At 37.2% G+C, this 18,653-nt stretch overlaps 1 protein-coding gene across 2 annotated transcripts in view; it reads left to right on the top strand.

Annotated features, from left to right (window-relative positions):
• TMX4 (thioredoxin related transmembrane protein 4) overlaps window positions 1–18,653 on the top strand; it is a 45,166-nt gene that overhangs the window by 11,675 nt on the left and 14,838 nt on the right. For both annotated transcript variants that reach the window (XM_053200238.1, XM_027069594.2), the window contains exons 2-5: window positions 706–821; window positions 9,828–9,873; window positions 11,442–11,570; window positions 14,141–14,186. In XM_053200238.1, coding sequence (XP_053056213.1) covers window positions 706–821; window positions 9,828–9,873; window positions 11,442–11,570; window positions 14,141–14,186 — 337 coding nt within the window. The remainder of the gene's footprint in view (window positions 1–705; window positions 822–9,827; window positions 9,874–11,441; window positions 11,571–14,140; window positions 14,187–18,653) is intronic.

Raw genomic sequence — 18,653 nt, 5'->3', positions numbered from 1 at the left:
TGGGTGATGCAGTCCACAAGGAGGAAGGAGGTACCACGTTTGTCTTGTTCACAGTTGTGGCCTCAGTTTCTAGAATGGTGCTTAGATCATGTTTGTTGAATGAAAAAAATAATGTAAAAAAACAGTTCTGGTTGAAGTCCTAAGTGTTTATTTCTAATTCCTCTTCTATTTAAGAAAGTGTCATTTAGCCAACTTAGCCTATAGCTTCTACTTTCTGAGAATGCTTCAGACTGCCACATATCTTTGGAAATGACTTGCATTTGGGGGCACCCACTGGCAATACATCTTCTGTCCATCGGATCTCACATTGATGGGTCTGCAACTGGTTTGCCTAGTTTAAAGAGGCCCTTGTGAAAATTGTCTGCCATTAGTGGGGCACTCAAAATAGTTTGACCCTGAAAAATCATAAGCTATCTGGAAAGTAGTATAATTTGGGTTCGTTGTAAGAATAACTTTGAAATAAAATATCTTATGTATTGTAGTAATTTGTGAAAATATTCTTAAACTTTGGCTAAGTTTTTCCTGGGGAATTGATATTCATACATTAGATTCTAGCAGGGAAATATGCTTCTGTTTATCTATATCAAGTGTTTTTGGAAAAGCTTGCTCTTGTGCTTCCCTTTAGTTAAAAACTTATTTCTCTATTTTGTTTTACAGATTTTTTTCATATGTTGATGATATTGATTAGCTATTCTTCTTTTATAGTTATGCCCCTTGGTGTCCGTCCTGCCAGCAGACTGACTCAGAATGGGAGACATTTGCAAGGAACGGTGAAACACTTCAAATCAGTGTGGGCAAAGTGGACGTCATTCAAGAGCCAGGTGCTGTACATGTGGGACATGAAATGCAAAAGCTTATTACTTTTAATTTTGAATTTTTTATTTAAATGTATTTATTTATTTTAAAATGTAGTTTTGAGAGAGAGAGAGAGAGACAGAGAGACAGAGAGACAGAGAGACAGAGCATGAGCCGGGGAAGGGCAGAGAGAGGGGGAGACACAGAATCTGAAGCAGACTCTGGGCTTGGAGCTGTCAGCACAGAGCCCGACGCAGGGCTCAAACTCAGGAGCCACAAGATCATGACCTGAACTGAAGTCGGACACTTAGCCAACTGAGCCACCAAGGTGCCGCCCTTTATTTTGAATTTTTTCAAACATATAGAAAAGATGAAAGGCTAGGATATTGAGTACCCATGAACTGACCATCTAGAATCAACAGATAACATGTTAACATATCTGGGTCTGTCTATGTATGCTGGTGTTGACATATATATATTTTATATTGTTATTAATTTGCTGAGTCATTTGAAAATCAGTTGTAGGCATCATGATACTTTACCCTTCAGTACTTAAGTATATTAAAATCTTTTTCATTATTTCCCATTTTGAACCAGGGTATAATCAAGGTTCACCAATTGAATTTGGTAGCTATACTTTTTAGTCTCCCTCATTCTAGAAAATAGTCCCCCATTTTTTTTCATGACATTGATACTCTGAAGAGAACAGGCTGGGGATTTGCCTAGGTGTTTCTCTGTAGGAACATTTAATTTATTCTTATATTTTCTGCAACTTGAATTTTGGTCTAGAGACATGATTCAGGTTAGACATTTATGGCCAAGAGTACTTCATAGGTGATCCTGTGACTTAAATTGTATTCTACCAAAAGACAAATATGTGTGACAGATATCACACATATTAAGACACGTTAGTGATGTTGAGTTTGAGCACTTGTTTAAGGTGATGACATTAAACATCTCCATTGTAAAGAAAAGACCCCATTTTGTGATTAGCATATAATCTATGGGGTGATACATGGCGTTGATGATCTTACCTGAACCAAATGATGATCTTACCCGAACCAAATATTTCAGTGTGTTCCAGAATGGTGAATTTCTAATTCTGTTGTTTCATCTACATTTATTAGCTGTTAATGATATAATTTTTCAAAAGAAAGAGAGAAATAGAGGAAAATTTTAAATTCTGAAAAGATACACACAAGTAGTATTTGTAGTTTAAAAATAACTGTGTAAGGGTTTCCTGAGTGGCTCAGTCGGTTGAGCTGCCGATTCTTGATTTTGGCTCAGGTCATCATTCCAGGGTCGTGAGATCGAGCCCCAAGTCGGACTCTGCACTGTGAACAGAGCCTGCTTGAGATTCTCTCTCTCTGTCTCTGCCCCTCCCCCAATGCTTGTCCATACTCTGTCTCTCTCTTCCCTTTACAAGGGAAAAAAGAAGGTAGGCATGGAGGTGTAGCAATTACTTTTCTGAAACAACTGTGAGTGCAAAAACACAAAGTAATGAATTACCAATTACTTGGACAGGAAAACTGATGGTGTCTGTTAAGATGAATGTGTTGACAAACCCCTGGAGAGAGATTTCTGTTAAAGTTATTACTTCTCAAGCCTCCACCTTTTTAATCATTTGAATCAAATCCATTTCTGCCCATCTGCTATTTAGAGCTGGACAATTATACTTACTAGTTCATGGTTTGGACTATTAGAATGAGTTATTCCATTTGGAAGTCATGTCATTGCAATTACATTTTTGCTGTAAACTTGTTTTTGTCTTTTAGTAGTTTGAGTCCAGTGAAATCAGGTGTAAGCCTTGCTAATTAGTGGGCAGGAGATACATTTGATGATGTGTTTCTTGGAAATGCAGCTGGCCTATTCACATTTCAGTCGTTTGGTGTACCTGCCGTGAATTCACAGCATGATTTGAGTTAAAAGAATTAAACAATTAACTTTGTGATGGATTCACAAATCTAAAGGTTAACTGAATATAGTCTTTCCATCTAAAATGTAGATTTACAGCTACTATTTCCAGTGTGAATGGATTGAGTGCTTTTTTGATAAGGTAGAGAGAAATCTATTATAATGAAATATTTTAAAAACAAATTTATCACTGACTCATACTATTTATGTAAATGTAAATTATATATATTTGAAATATTTATCAAAGAAGAAGGAAAAAAGTCTTTGGTCCAGTATTCTTTAGGAATAGTGAAGAAACAAAGTCCAAAAAAAGGAAAAAATGATTGTTTTATGTATTAAAACAAGTTTTAAAGTATAAGTTCTAGAATTATTTTAAATAGTAAAAATTTAAAAACTGTAACTCATAAATAAAAATTATGAGACAAAATTCCACACACATGATTGAGTGGCCTAAAGAATATTTCACTTCAGATTATACTATTTTATTTTATACTTTCTTAAATCTAATGCTGTTAGGGCCCCTAGGTGGCTCAGTTGGTTGAGTGTCCAGCTCTTGATTTCGGCTCAGGTCATGACCCCAGCGTCGTGAAATTGAGCCTCGCTTCAGTCTCTGCAATGAGCATAGAGCCTGCTTAAGATTCTCTCTCTCTTTCCCTCTCTCCCTCTCTCTGTCCCTCCACCCCTCTCCCCTGCTTGTGTGCACACTCTCTCTCTCTCTAAATTTTTTTTTAATCTAATGCTATCAATTAATCTTTTAAAAGGGTTTCAGAATAATGTACTTATTCAAGAAATATTTGAGTTTCTACCATGTACCAGGTCTTGTTCTAGACGGCAGTGATACAGGGGCGCCTAGATGGCTCAGTCAGTTAAGCATCTGACTTTGGTCATGATCTCACGGTTCATGAGTTTGAGCCCCATATCGGGCTCTGTGCTGACAGCTCAGAGCTCTTCACGTTCTGTGTCTCCTTCTTTCTCCCTGCCCTTCCACCACTTGTGTGCTCACTCTCTCTCTCAACAATAAATAAACATTATAAAAATTAGATGACAGTGATATAGATAAATGATACAAGTAAATAAGGAATATAAAGACCTGGCTGCCCATTGAATTTACATTTTAGTGAAGGAGATAAATAGTAATGAGAGTAAAATGGAAAATAATGTCTGGTGGCAGTAAGGACTTGAAGAAAAAGAAAGCAGGATAAAAATGTAAAAAAATTGTGAGAGCCACTCTTTTATATAGGATGTGCAGGGAAGGACTGTTTGACTAGATGTCTTGACAAATTGAGAAAGTGAATTTCAATAAGCCATAGAGGAGGAGCATTCCAGGCAGAGCAAATGGCATGTGCAGGCAAGGGTGTATTTGGCTTATTTGAGGAACCATATGATAGCCAGTGAGATACTGAAGATAAACAGAACTGGAGGGGTAGCTAGGGACCAGACCATGCAGGGTGTTCTTGGCCATGACAAGGAATTTAGATATTAGTATGATAGAAAGGAAGCTACTGGAAGGTTTTGTGTAGGGGAGTGACATGATATGGTTTATGTTTTGAAAGAATTGCTTTGGCTGCTACATGAAAACTTGTCTGTAGGAAGTCAGAAGTGGAAACAAGAAGTTAAGAGGTTAATGTAGTAGTCCCAAGTGGAGATGATGGTGGCTCGGACAAGCAGCAGCAGTGATGAGTGATTGGAGTTGAGATACTACATTTGGCTGGAATATCCAAAAGGATTTCTTTATAGATTGGCTGTAGCATTTGATGGAAAGAAAGAAGATGGAGAAGACCAAAGGGTTGAAGTTTAAGATGTTCAATAGAAAACCAAATACAGCTGAACTAGAGATATACATTTGAGGATCATCACTGTATATGGTATTTAAAAGAAGGGGAAGAATTGAGATCGCCTAGGGAGGGTGTGCCAAAGAAGTGTTTTGGGGATTGGGAACCAGGGAAGTCTAACATGTAGAAGGAAAGAGCTAGTTCCAACAGAGGAAAAAGAGAAGCAGGTGAGGTAGGAAGGAGCTGGAGGAGTAGGGGGTCCTGGAAGCCAAATGAAGAGAGACATGTCTTAGGTTGTACTGACTCATTGGCAGACCTCCAGGGCAGCTTGACCCTATTCTTGAAAGTTCTTTGGGTATTTACTTCATTTTTACAAAGTCTAACATCCTGAATACTACATTTCCCCAATTTGAACCTTTTACTAGATTTCTTTTTTTCCAGAGACAGAGAGGGCACAAGTGAGCCAGGGGCAGAGCGAGAGAAGGAGAGAGAGAGAATCCCATGAGAAGGAGAATCCCATGAGAGAGAGAAAAGTGGGGCTCAGGCTCACCTGATGTGGGGCTTGAACTCACCAACTGTGAGATCATGACTTGAGCTGAAGTCAGATGCTTACTGGCTGAGCCACCCAGGCACCTCTGGATATTTCCGTATACAGATTGGTGTTTGGTCACAGATCTCCATTGGTATATACTATCATCAGGGCTGCCTTGCCAACACTGCTAGTAAGGCATAATTTCATTTCTTTTCTTTGCAAATAAAATTTAAAAAGAAGTGAAAGCAAGAATTTCTGAAGTGTTTATGCGTGCGTTTAGTCATGCCTGTAACTCTTCCAGGGGTATATCTCACAAGAGATTTTTTTTGTAGGTATTTTGAACAGAAAATAAGATTTCAGAATTATCAAGATTGGGGATTATAAACACATTGCATTTTACAGCTGAGATGTAGAAGTCAAGGGAAGGAAAGTCCTTAGATTAGATCAGATTACATTGTCTGTGTTACACTACATAGGGCAGGCGATAGGTATTTCAGTTGCATGCTCTTTGGGAAAGTCAGTGTAATGAGTATGTACTTGAAACTTCTGTTCCAGGCAGATGAGCTTAGTTGTCAAGGACAGGAAAACAGTAGCTGCTCATAGAGCACCCATGGGTGATGGTTTTTCACTAGACTAGAGGTAAACCAGACTCCCACCACGGTCAAGAATAAGCATTATGTTTAAGTCACTAACAGCAAAAGCTGTTAGTTAACTGTGTTTCAGTTAATGTTCATATTTTAATTTGATAATTATAAAAATTAGTCTTTTGTATTCTATTATATTGACAACTTTATTTCCGTCTCAAAGGTAAGGCTAGTTCTTTTTTTTTTTTATTATTATTGCTTTCCTTCTGCTACACTTTTGGTGATAATAACTAACATTTAGTTAAGCATTTACTTCAACCTGTAATTGTTAGGCACTTATATACATTTTAGTTTCATAACAACTCTAGAAGGAACTATTTATCTCTATATTACTAAGAAACCTGAGGCTCAGAGAGGTTAAATAACATGCCCAAAGTAGCACAGCTAATAATGGTAGAACAAAAGCTGATAGCTATCTCCATTTTTTAAATATTTAACTTAAATAATTTCTATTGTGTTTTTGCATATCAAAATATAGTTCCCTGATGTAGTTTTTCTTTCCATAATCTTTTAATTCTTTTTTTCTTTAAGATAAGCTTTCATGTTTAAGATAAGCCTGCTAATAAGAAATTAAAATTTTTCCTGAATTTTGGATTAATGCCTCTTTTATGTTGCAATAAATCTTCATTTCAAGGGGAAGTTTCCCTTAAAGTAAAAAAGACATGCAGAAATGTTGGCAGACCTTGTGACCAACCTTTATCTCCTTTAGTTAAAGGTTTAGAGTACACTTGTTTCTTTTTCACTTTCTGAAGTTTGTTGCAGTGAATCATTATGCAGACTTTGAAATGAGCTGCTGATCTGTTGTTGTAATCCTTTGTTAAGATCCACACTTTACTTGTTGTTAAAGCTTGAAGTTCACAACCTCAGATGGTACTTCTCCGTTCCAGGGTGGTCATGTTTTAACTTTTCAGGTAATGAAAGGTTCCCTTGATACTTGATGGTATCAATACTAAAGGTTAGAAGACATTTTTGGAGCACTGACATGAAACCCAAAGCTTTCTGACATTGTTAACCTCTCAGAAATGTCATTTATTTGAAGTGATTATCCTATGGTGTCAGATCTTCAAGGAGTTAGTGATGTGTCATAATCTCAGGGCTACATTAATTGTTCTTGATTTTGTTGTTGATTGTCCTGAATACAGCCTCAGTGACGGTATATTATCCCAGACAGCAAACTGAACTCATATCTCAGTTAGGAGCTATGATTTTATTATTAGTATCCTGCATGGGTTTTCATTTAAAGGAATACTGACAGAGAAACATAAATGAAAGTTTTGAGGTTGACAATTTATTAATAATGATCTTTATTTTAATTTTTTAAGTGTTTATTTAATTTTGAGAGGAAGAGAGGGAGAGACAGAGAGAGCACGCACATGCACGTAGGGGGAAGGGCAGAGAGAGAGGGAGACCCAGAATTGGAAGCAGGCTTCAAGCTCTGAGATATCAGCACAGAGCCTGACACAGGGCTCAAAGCCCATGAGATCATGACCTGATCATGACCTGAGCTGCAGTCTGATGCTCAACCAACCAAGCCACCCAGGCGTCCCAAAAAGGATCTTTATTTTAAATAAGCCTTAACTGATGGTCTTATAAATTGGTACAGTAGTTCTGGAAAACAGCACAGCAATTCATATCAAGAGCCATAAAGTTCTTATACCCTTTATTCTAGGAATTTTGGGGATGAGCATCCTTCTAGCCTGAACCAGAAAAATGCAGAAAATTCTCAGAGACTATCTGTCATTATTTTCTCTATTGTGTTTTTTCATGGGCACATTTATTTGTAAAGACACGTTAGCCAAAATAGTGTCTGATTTCCAAAGCACTTAACACTAAGTTAGTTTCTTACATCCTATTTTATCCTAGCTTTTAATCAGAGATTTAAATATACAGCATATTAGTTCGGATGTATTTAGTACTTATTCTATGTCAAACACTGCATTCTGTTTGCTTTATAAATAAGAAATCATTTAATACTAAAAAATACTGAGATAGAAATAATGACATCCATTTATATGAAAACTGATGGTTTAAATTTACTGCCCCAGATTAAAACTAATAAGAACCAGAAGTGGGATTTGACTTCAGGCAAGCTGGCCTGTGAATCTGGAAATACTGTTTATAAATACTGTGTAAGTTAATGTGTTTTATGAAATATTTCTTATATTTGTTTACTTTTAATTTATCGCCATGGCCAATGATGACCAAGAATGTATGAAGGATTTTAAAGAACAAGTAAAAAATATTGCCTTCAGTGATGCCTGACATTTGTTAGAAATCCTATCTATTTCTTCTGATAAAAAAAAAAAAAGAAACCTAAATAGAAACATGAAGTAGTGATGGGATACTAATTTGTTTATGCATTCCATTTTAAAGGCCATGTAAATAAAGCATAATTCCCTAACACTGTGACTCCGCTTGTACAAAGTTAGGAGCAGTCAAAACAATCTGTAGCTAGAGAAGAATTGAAATATGAAACTTTGTAATAAGCAAAACATATAATAATCTTCAGGTCTTTAGGATTACCAGTACTTTTTCCTTGGCAATTTAGATTTGGAACTCTACTAAAAAAAGCCTTTTCTCCTTGATAGAGGGAGTTCCAAGCTTGTTACAGGTGAGAATGCCCTGTTGACACAGACGCTTGTTATAGTTCTGTTACTGCCAGTACAACCTTTAAAAAAAAAGGTACAGGGATAAATGTATGAAGTTTATGTTTCTTTTTGTAACATTGACTTTTACTGCCTTCAGAGTACTGTGTTTGCTTTTGAGTGCCATAGGGAGTGTTTTAGAATTGCTTGGCTTGGTATGAGAAAAAACAGAGAACCCTTCTTTGGGAAGACTCATTAATGAATAAATTATTTTGCTGAGTATAGATTTAGTTTATAAAGTAGGTATCGACAAATATCCCTTGTTGTTAAAAATAAACCTTCTGTGTTTCAAACTGCAAGTTATCCCAGAGATGTAACATTTGAGCCACATTATTTAAATAGGCATTTGATTTTGTCCAGACTGTCCTTCAGTGGGAAAGGCAGAAGTGGTGAGAAATGAGGAAATGCTGTCTCTGCCAGCTTACCATGCTGGCCAGCGGGGTCCGTTAGCTTTCTCTTTGCCAGAACTGGGCTTACTCTCTTGTGGTGCCCACATCAACATTATTTATTGGTGAACATTTAAAGGGCAGGGATCTATCTGTTCTTTACTCCTAGTCTCATGCAAGTTTTTGTTGTATGCCCCTTTCCTTCATATCATGCATCTCTGTTTCTGGTCGTGATTACCTGATTAAATTCTATCCCTCTGCCACTAGACTGTGGCAGAACAGTCTATGTCAAACTCTGTTCTTCCTTATCTATGTGTCTTGAGCCATTATTACAGTCCCTGAAACAAAGAAGATGCCTAGTAAATATTGGATCAGTGACGAAGGGTTTTATTTATCTTTATTTTCACATGTACCTAGGAAAGCATTTGATATGTGGTTATCGTTTTGTAAGGGTTTGCTAAGACAAATTGAAACAATCCATTAAAGTACACAGAGTTCCTTGACAGAAATTACAAATTTTATAAATGTGCAAAAATTATAATGACCTTATAATTTCATATTCTTTGTTGTTTTTAAACCTATAATTGATTTGATATCTATAATTTATATTTAATATGTACTATTTTTAATTATGTGCTATTCTATTTAATATGTGCTAAGCACTTAATATACTTACCTTAACTTCAGAACAATTCAGTCAGGCTTTCATATACCCATTTCACAGAAAGGTTAAGTAATTTATCTAAGGTCACAAAGCTAGTAACTGGAGAATTTAGTATTTAACCCAGATTGCATGACTCTAAAATCTATCCTTTCAGCCACCATACAGTTCCAAGCAATGCACAAGCCAGAAAACTTTAGTGTAACACATCAAAGATAAGCACATTGTCTGTCAGTCATCAGAAAGTGGTAGGTAAATAAAAATGGATAAAAATAAGATATCTTTAAGTAAAAAAAAACCCAAAAAACAAAAAACAAACAAAAACAAAAAAACTAGTAAATGTGATTAAATAACTGGAATGATTTTAATTACATGGCTATGACAACAAGCTCAAGGCTGCTTATTCTTACAATGTAAGTTAGGTGTTTGGGGTAGTCTGAGTTTGACTTGTAACTTTTTTTGTTTGTGCCCCTTGTAGGTTTAAGTGGCCGCTTCTTTGTCACTACTCTCCCAGCATTTTTTCAGTAAGTTTAAATAATTTTCTGGTTAGACACTAGAAACTTTAGAAAAGATTCGAGAGCAGTAGACGTGTATCAAGAATTCTAAGTTGCCTTCCATAACCATTGCTCATTCAGCTTAAAATTTGAAGAGAGAAATACTGGTGTGTGTATTTAATGATAGCTGGAAGGAGAGAGGGATGCCCAGAGTACAGCAGGGGAAAGGCACCTAGTGTCAGGCAGGGAGTAGGACAGGGGTGGTCAAAGATGATTTCTCTGATGATATATAAGTTAGGAATTGGGCTAAGCAGACAGAGTGGAGAAAACCTTTCCAGGTACAGGAGATATGGAAAAGCCTGGAAGAAAATGAGATACCTTCTGAGGGCTGTAATTGGTTCTGGCCTATGGAGTGCATTTGGATCATCCTGGGTGATGAGGTTAGAGAGGCTCAGGTAGAGTTACAGGGAAGGGAAAGGAAGGGGGATAGATCCTGGAAATACTTAGGATGTGAGATCATTGGGACATGGTGACTAATTAGCTATAACAAAGGAAGAGCCTGTAATGGGTACCAATAAGCCATGTAGAATTTGTAAAAGCTATTGAGGAGCCATTAGAATAAGATGAAGTTTGGAAGATAGAGGCCAGAATGGAGAAGATAGTGTGAAGTGCCTCTGTTAATTCCAAATGGAGAAGTTTAGGTGCTGGTTTGATTTCCATATCTAAAGCTCAGAAGAAGGATCTAGACTGAAGACATGTATTTGGGATTCCTCAACATTGAGGTACATAAAAATGCAATGTATCTAGAGAGAACATATACTGTGGAAGGAGAAATAAGTTAAGGATAGAACCTGGTGTTGACCAATATTAGAACATCTGCAAAGGAAGACAGGGAGTGAGGAACTGAACAGGGGTGGTCAGAGTAATAGGAAGAAGCCAAGAGAGCTCATGTCATAAAAGCCAACAGGAAGGAAGGGATTTTCACAAGTGGGCAGTGCCAGTGAGCATAAGAGCAGTTTCTTTGGAGTCATGGAAGCAAAACCACCAATTACATGAGTAGTGAATAAGCAATACAGGAGGAAAAAATGGCAAGTGTAGACTCTTCCCCTAAGGAAGCTGACTATGGCGAGAAAATGAGAGGAAGGCCGAGGGGCCTGGAGAATACAAGGTGTTTTGTTAATTTTGACAGGAGGGATTTGAATGACATAAATTTGTAAGTGTGGATGCAGTTTTTTAAAGCTTGATAACAATTAATGTTTTGCTGTTTTAAGAGAAAAATTGAAATCATTGGTAGCAAAAATAATAAGAAACTTGGTAGATTAGACACTGCCAAGAACTTTGCTTGTGGTCCCAAATTGTGCAGTGATAAAATTCCCCATAGAATATATTGTGCTTGCTGTTTCGGAATTTCTCAGCTGTAACAGATTAATATAATGCACACCTTCTGATTTATGCTTACCTATAATTGTTTTCTTCATTTGAGCCAAGTTAAAATTCAAAGTAGAGTTCACATGTAAAATTAGTTGTTTTGGTTTTTATTACCTATAACACTTATCACTTTAATAGATTTATTTTCTATTTGTTTTTATAATTTATAGTGCAAAGGATGGAATATTCCGCCGTTACCGTGGCCCAGGAATCTATGAAGACCTGCAGAATTATATCTTAGAGAAGAAATGGCAATCAGTTGAGCCTCTGACTGGCTGGAAATCCCCGGCTTCTCTGACGTAACTTGTTATTATTATTTTTTTTTATGACAGGGTGTTTTTATAAAACAGAGGTATCAAGTTAACAGTCCATAGGCATTCAAGGTCTACATTTTTCTTCATATTCACTTCTGATTACCCAAACTACATACTGACCATGCTTGGCCTGTGTTGTGTTTCTGGTTTTATGACCCACATATGTTTCAGCCAGTTGTTAGTATACTAGGAATTAAGTATTCAGATTCAGGTGGATTACAAAAGCCTTTCCTCTAGCTTTTGCAGTAAGCCATATCAACTGTTTTGTCTTTACAAAATATGATATTGAATACCATTTACCATTCTTTCTTCTGAAGCTATCGTATCTATGTGGAAATAAAACCTATGGTGTCTTTGGCTGCCTAGCGTAACACTGCTGGGGGTAACTTTTGTTCATGATGGCAAACTGTATAATTCTTGGTGAAGTACATAATGCCAGACCATACTAACTTTTTTCCACAGTTGGTTTTAAATTTGAATGAATTGTGATAATTGCAGTTAATATTATGTTAGTTTACACAAGTATAGGGAATATTCCTGGTGAAATAGAATCAAATCATGCAATATTTCAGGAATAAATCATGAAATAGTATTTTATAAAATACCCAAGAAATACATAGCTTACTGTAAAAGCAGTTCATCTTTGGCATTTCATTCTATAAATATTTGAGTACTGATTTTATGCCAGATGCTATTCTAGGTGCTAGATATTTAACAGGGAGCAAGACAGAGTTGGTCCCTCTGCTCTCCTTATGAAACTTAAAGTAAGACATATTAAGAAAAACAACTAGGGATATAAAGAATCTTAGTCTGGATAAGAGCTATTAAAAACAAACCCTTACTAAGACAGGGATGAACTATGGGGGCATGGGCATCCATTGGATGAGAGGCGGAGTAGCAGGCAGATCTGAAGGATAGAATGACCTAGCTGGGTAAAGAGCAGGGGTAGGAATATTCTCAACAATGGGTATAGCATGGCCAAAGGCCCCAATTTGGAAAGAGCTCATCGTGCTGAGGAGCAGAAACAAGGTTGAGCACAGGGAAAAGGATTAGGAGTGGTACACACCGAGAAAGAGAGGCAGGAGCCAGATCATATGGGTCTGGGTCTCATTTTGGACCTTGGATGTTATCAGTGCATACAATTAGAAGATGGCTCTTAGGAGGAGAGGTTGGAAAGGGCACAAATGGATGAGGGGAGACAGTTAAAGGCTGTTGCAGTGTGCAGCCAAGGGATGGTTGTAGTGCCTATCAGCGTGTCAGCAGTGGGAATTGAGAGAATGGATGGATTTAAAATAAGTTTGAGATGCAGACTTCCTTCTAGAGCTCTCAGGTTGAATGTCTAGAGATGGGTCTCCATAGAGAATTGAGGAACAAAGTGTGTGGGTGGTATTTAAACCTTAGAAGGGAGGGGGTCACCTAGAGAGAGGTAAAAAGAAAAGTGCTTGGGACTGAGCCAGGAGACACCCCAAAATTAAGATGAGTAGAGAAGAAGTCAGCAAAAGGAAACTGAAAATGAGTACCAATGAGGCCGGCAGACAGTTAAGGGTGTACGATTTCCTAGAAGCTAAGCAAAGAGTGCTCAAGAAAGAGGGAGTAGTCACTTGTGTCCTGTGTTACCAAGGGTAAAAGATCGAGTCTGAGACATGGATGTTTGGTAAAGCAGTGCAAAGTCATCATGGTCTTGACAAGTAGTGATAATGTAGTAGTGAGGATGGAAGCCAGATGTGATGGTTAAAGGTATGGTGAGGAGAAGAAACAGTAAGCATAGCTACTCTTTGGAGACGTTTGTGAAGTCTAAGAATGTGCTTTTTAAAAGAAAAGAGAGGATAGAACATGTTTTCATGCAGAAGAAAATGATCCAGCAGAAAGGGAGAAATTACTAAGGTAGGAAAAGGAGTGGCAGAAAGAACCAAGTCATTAACAAGACTAAAGTGTCCAAGACTAAAGATCCAAGACGCAAATCGAGGAATTAGACTGTGGTAGGGCAGATCAACTTTCTCTGCTGTAACAGGAGGAGGTAGATCAGGTGTACACCAGGCTCAGATTTGATGGTGGGAAGATAAGAGAGGTCACACAATGGCTTCTGATTTCACAGGGACATACAAGGAGTATTTGTTAGCTAAAGCATGCATGGAAAGGGGAGGGTGTGGAAGGTCTGAAGAGAGGGAAAAGACATGAGCTATCATCTCAAGTGGAGCCTAAGACAATGCAGTATTGAGTGCTTCCTGAGGTTTGTGACTGGGAAGAGGGAGCAGTCAGTCAGTCATGTGGTTTTCTCCAGAGACACGCAGCTGCCCAGGGTTGGAGTTTTTGCCAGGTATGTATAATGGTGGGAGAAAGGGCCAGGGGGTTGAATGTATTTATAGCAGAGGAATTGAAATGAAGACTATGAAATCTAAGCTTTATGGGAATGGAAGTTAATCCAGGAGAGAGGACAACATATTGCAAAAAGTGGAGGGGCAGATCCTTATGACCTAAGCTTTGTTTTGGTTTGTTTCATCATAGTATATATCACCAGTGGTTCTCCTTCTCTTCATTTATTAATTTTTTTTTAGGATGTCTGGAATGGCTGGTCTATTTAGCATCTCTGGCAAGATATGGGTGAGTAATTAAATACACCTTTTGTGACTATCTTGGCAGAGAGGTTTTTAAGGAGTAAGAATGTAGCTTCTAAGCAATAGGAAAGTAAACACTTATAAGTACTTTTGTAATTCACTTTTCTCCTTACGGCACACAATTGCTCTCATGTGGAGTCCCCAGTAGAAACGTGTCTCTGTGTAGAAGGGCATAAATTGAACACGGACCTGTAACTACTGTGTCAAAGTCCTATTCTGTGTGTCAGGGATCAGCAAACTATATCTTGGGGACTGGCCACCTGTTTTGATAACTTTTATTAGAACACAGTAGTTTTCATTCATTGTCTGTTGTCTAGAACTACTTTCATGCTATGATGGTAGAGTTGAGTAGTTGTGACAGTGACCATGTGTCCCACAAGCCTAAGATATTTACTCTGTGACAATTTAAGAAGAACTTCGAGTGTCCCTTGTATATGTGATTTTATCATTTCCCTGAGTCATTTCAGTGAGTTAGAACTGTTATTTAGGTTAAAATTTGAACAATTATATAATCTTGAATGTGTTACGTAATCTTTTACTTCCATTTATGTGTAGGATGGGCTAAATTTTGCCCAATTTAACAAACTTGCTGTGGAATTAAATATATATCCTTAAAGTATTTCAGAAAAAATCTTTAGAAGTGTGTACTTATATTTGTCTTTTCAAACTATGATTCTAAGTCATGATGTCATATTTGGAACTTAACATTCAAGAAGTTCGTAAGACTCTTCTGTTTCTCATGCACATCAGTGTATGTTTAGGAAATTTAAGAACAACCTTTTGCATCCTAGTTTTTCAGTTATATTTTATTTTCTGCCTTGTGAGGTAGAATAGTAACTTCAGAATTTTTTTAAAACAGAAATTAAGTTTGTCACTTGGATTCAGTATTTCTTAGTTAATGTTTGTTTATTTTTTGGCATTTGTGTATATTAAATAATAACTTGGATTTTCCCTCTCACCAGATAGCATGAGTTTTATATGGTTTCCTTCTACTATTTTCTTAACACTGGTGAGAAGTTTATTCAGGATATGAGAATTATGAATTGCCAACTGGGAATTGAGAGTAAGGATTTTACCTTTTGCAGTATGTTGACACTGAAGGTTGTCAGAGTCATATATTCTGATAGCCATCTGAGAACGTTGTAGCCTTATAATGTCTAATTGAACAGGATACTCATAATAGATGGATTTCAGGAATCATGAGAGCAGGATCTTGGCATTGAACCTATAATAAGTGCAGGTCAAGAGATGAATTTGTTTAGTTGTTTAAGAAGAGCTTGGATGGAAGTTGGTCATCAATTTCACACATTGTAAAAGAGATGTATTTTCAAATACAGTATCTGGGAAGAAAAATGTAAAATAAGTTTATTTTCAAATACAGTATCTGGGAAGAAAAACAATTACTTTGACCTCATATAACTTGGCATTTGTGCTTTGATAAGCAAGAGTTTAGGTAAGGAGTTACAGTTTTTCATTTTATCATGCAAATAATTACAATATGTGGCATTGTTGTGTCAAGGCCAGGAGTGGGTATTTTATCTTCATACACACAGTGCTCCAGCCATGGGCAAGCATGGAAAGATTCTGTGTGGATGTGTCAGACTGCAAAAAAAAAAAAAAGAGGGGGGGGCATTTTGGAGAATAGAATATGATCTGTCTCTGAATAACCAATTGAGATGTTCTTCTTAGTGATTGAGATGTAGAGTATATATGATATTTATATACACATGTATATTTAGAATATATTTCCCAATATTTAAAAGGGGACAAAAGAAGATAGCTTTATAAAATAAACTGTTAAATTTGACACACAGTTACATTTTACACTCTACAGAATCACTTTTATCTAATATTAATACCATATTTTTTTTCTTTTTTGTCAGTATTTGCCTGCAATGTTTTCCACTTTCAACCTTTTTAATTGCTTTTTCTGTTTTGAATGAGTCTTGTAAAATGCATACAGCAACAAGTAATTCTTTTAAATGATAAATTTAGTCCATTTATGTTTATTAGCACCAGTAATGTATTTGCCCTGACTATAGATTTTGTGTGTGTGTGGGGGGGGGTGGCGGTGTGTGCGCATGCGTGCACGTTGGGGGTTAACGTGACTAAAAGAACATAAATGGTAAGTCTGTAGATTATTTTGATTTCTTCGTATGTGTATTCATTACCTTAAAAATCTGTGATAAAAATCATGTATCACCCTCTGTATCAGCATCTAGGTTTTTCAAGTCTCTTGGCAACTTTTGTAGTTTCTTCTTTTCTTAGAAACAAGTTTCCAGACTTGCATGAAATCTCTGGGAAGGGCTCTCACAACCTGTTTCCAGAATTGAGCCCTGGCCCTCTTATTCAAAGAGGGTATGATTTTCAGCCTGGTTCCCACCTCAGCCTTCAGGTGTAGTCTTGCCTTTTTACACCTAAAGAACCACTTACTGAGCCAGTCCTCCTAGCCGATTACCCAGCCTACTCAGCATATTTAGCCAGCACATCTCCCTTGCCCAAGAACCTTTCATCAGTTGAGTGTATAATTGTGGGGAACATAATCTGTTTATAACTCATGTCTAGACAATATGAAACTATAGTGCAATCATATTAACAGTGAACAAAAGAAACAGCATGTAGAGAGAGAGGGAGGGAGAGGGAGAGGGAATGGCAAGAACTAAATGAGTATAAAGTCTTTAAGGAAGAAGATCAAAACAGGGAAGAAGGAAAGACACAGAGTGGCTAATACCAGTGAGACAAGATTGTTGATGCCCACCCACAATCTCTTATCCTACTGAGATGTGGCTACATAGACAGATAGAAGTCAGTGTTTCTTCAGCAATAGTCTAACCATGCATGAGTGGCTGGTTATGTATAATACTTTTATGGGGGTGTTGCAAAGCGCCTGGATGGCTCAGTTGGTTAAGGCTCCAACTCTTGATATCAGCACAGGTCATAATCTCGCAGTTAGTGTGTTTGAGACTCACATCAGGCTCTGTGCTGACAGCGTGGAGCCTGCTTGGGATTTTCTCTCTCCCTCTGTATGTGCCCCTCCCCTGCTCACACTCACGTGCAAGTACTCTCTTTCATGCTTTCCCTCTCTCTCTCAAAATAAATTAAATAAGCATTAAAAAAAATACTTCTGTAGGGAAGATTTTATGTTGTTAAGTGGGGGAAAAGATAACAAAACAGTTTGTGTAAGGTTAAATTCATATGGAGTTTTTATGTGTATATAGGAAAATGCTTGGAAGGAGATTAATCAAATATCAACAGTAGCTATCTTTGATACTGAAATTATGGCTGATTTTTTAAAAATCTCTTATCTTGCTCTGTATTTGTCTTTTTTTCTGTAATGAAAAGATAAAATAAAAAGAAGAGCAGCATCTATAAGATCAGAGCCTACTTAATAATCCTTAAAGTCCTTGAGTTTCTGCTTTAGTAGTGAAGCCAGCCTGCTGGGTCTGACAATTTGGAAATAAGAACTTGTCCTTAGGATGTCAGAATTGCTTGGTGAGGAGACCCACACACAGCTGAGTTCCTATGAACTCAAGGGTTTTCTTGTGCTCTACATTTGGCTTTCTTAACTCTACACCAACCTCCCATATGTTCTTGCTTGAATAAACGCTTGAGTGAAGAAGTTCCTTGAATTGTATTATAAGCCAGATCCTGTGAGCTTCCTGCTGTCCTCTGGAATCTGAGGGATGCTTGGTAGATAACTTGTACAACAATGTGGGGAAAGTGGGGGGAGGGGTGGGTGGTTGATAATCTCAAATGTTCTGTCCAGTCACTAAAATTCAGATTGTCTTTCCAATCCAGTGATGATGGTATCCACCTATGTATTTTAATTTTTATATAAACTCCTAGAAGTCACCGCCACTTTAACTATAACACTTATCCTCACATGTAGTCTTGACATTTGCCTACCTCATTAGAGTCACTGAAGCCTGGAAGATGTACAACTCAAGGAATTTCTCAAAGAATGGATAGACATTTTCTAGATATGGAATTGGTACTGATTATATATTTTTGGTAGTTTTCAAAGAAATTTTATTGAACTTCTAAAAAGTCACTCAACTTAATGAAAAATATTAACAAATAAATATAAAAGATAGTACAAGGTGAGACTAATGTCATGAAAGCAATGTACAGGAGATTGAACTTGGGAAGCACTGTTGCTGAGTCTGGGGCCACAGTCAGGGTTAGGAATCCCGGAGCTGTTGTCTGTGACACATGTATGAAGAGACTTTCTAGTCTTTTGTCTTTTCATCTCTTTTCATAGTTAGCGACAGTGGTGCAGGTAGGTATTAGCTTTCTGTCTTCCAGAGAAACAACTCATTGTTCTCCACCTTGTGTGTGTATCTCTGAGCCCATTAGTTTCCCCTGCTATAAACTGTTGTCACTAGAACACTTTGAGTGCTTAGCATAGAACCTGGCACGTAGTCAGTACTTGGTAATTGTTTCTTGTTAGTTG

The sequence above is a fragment of the Acinonyx jubatus genome, chromosome A3 (genome assembly GCF_027475565.1).
Source record: "Acinonyx jubatus isolate Ajub_Pintada_27869175 chromosome A3, VMU_Ajub_asm_v1.0, whole genome shotgun sequence".
Taxonomy (NCBI): Eukaryota; Metazoa; Chordata; class Mammalia; order Carnivora; family Felidae; genus Acinonyx; species Acinonyx jubatus.
The sequence above is the reverse complement of the archived record's forward strand: the minus strand, read 5'-3'. Positions and strand labels throughout refer to the sequence as shown.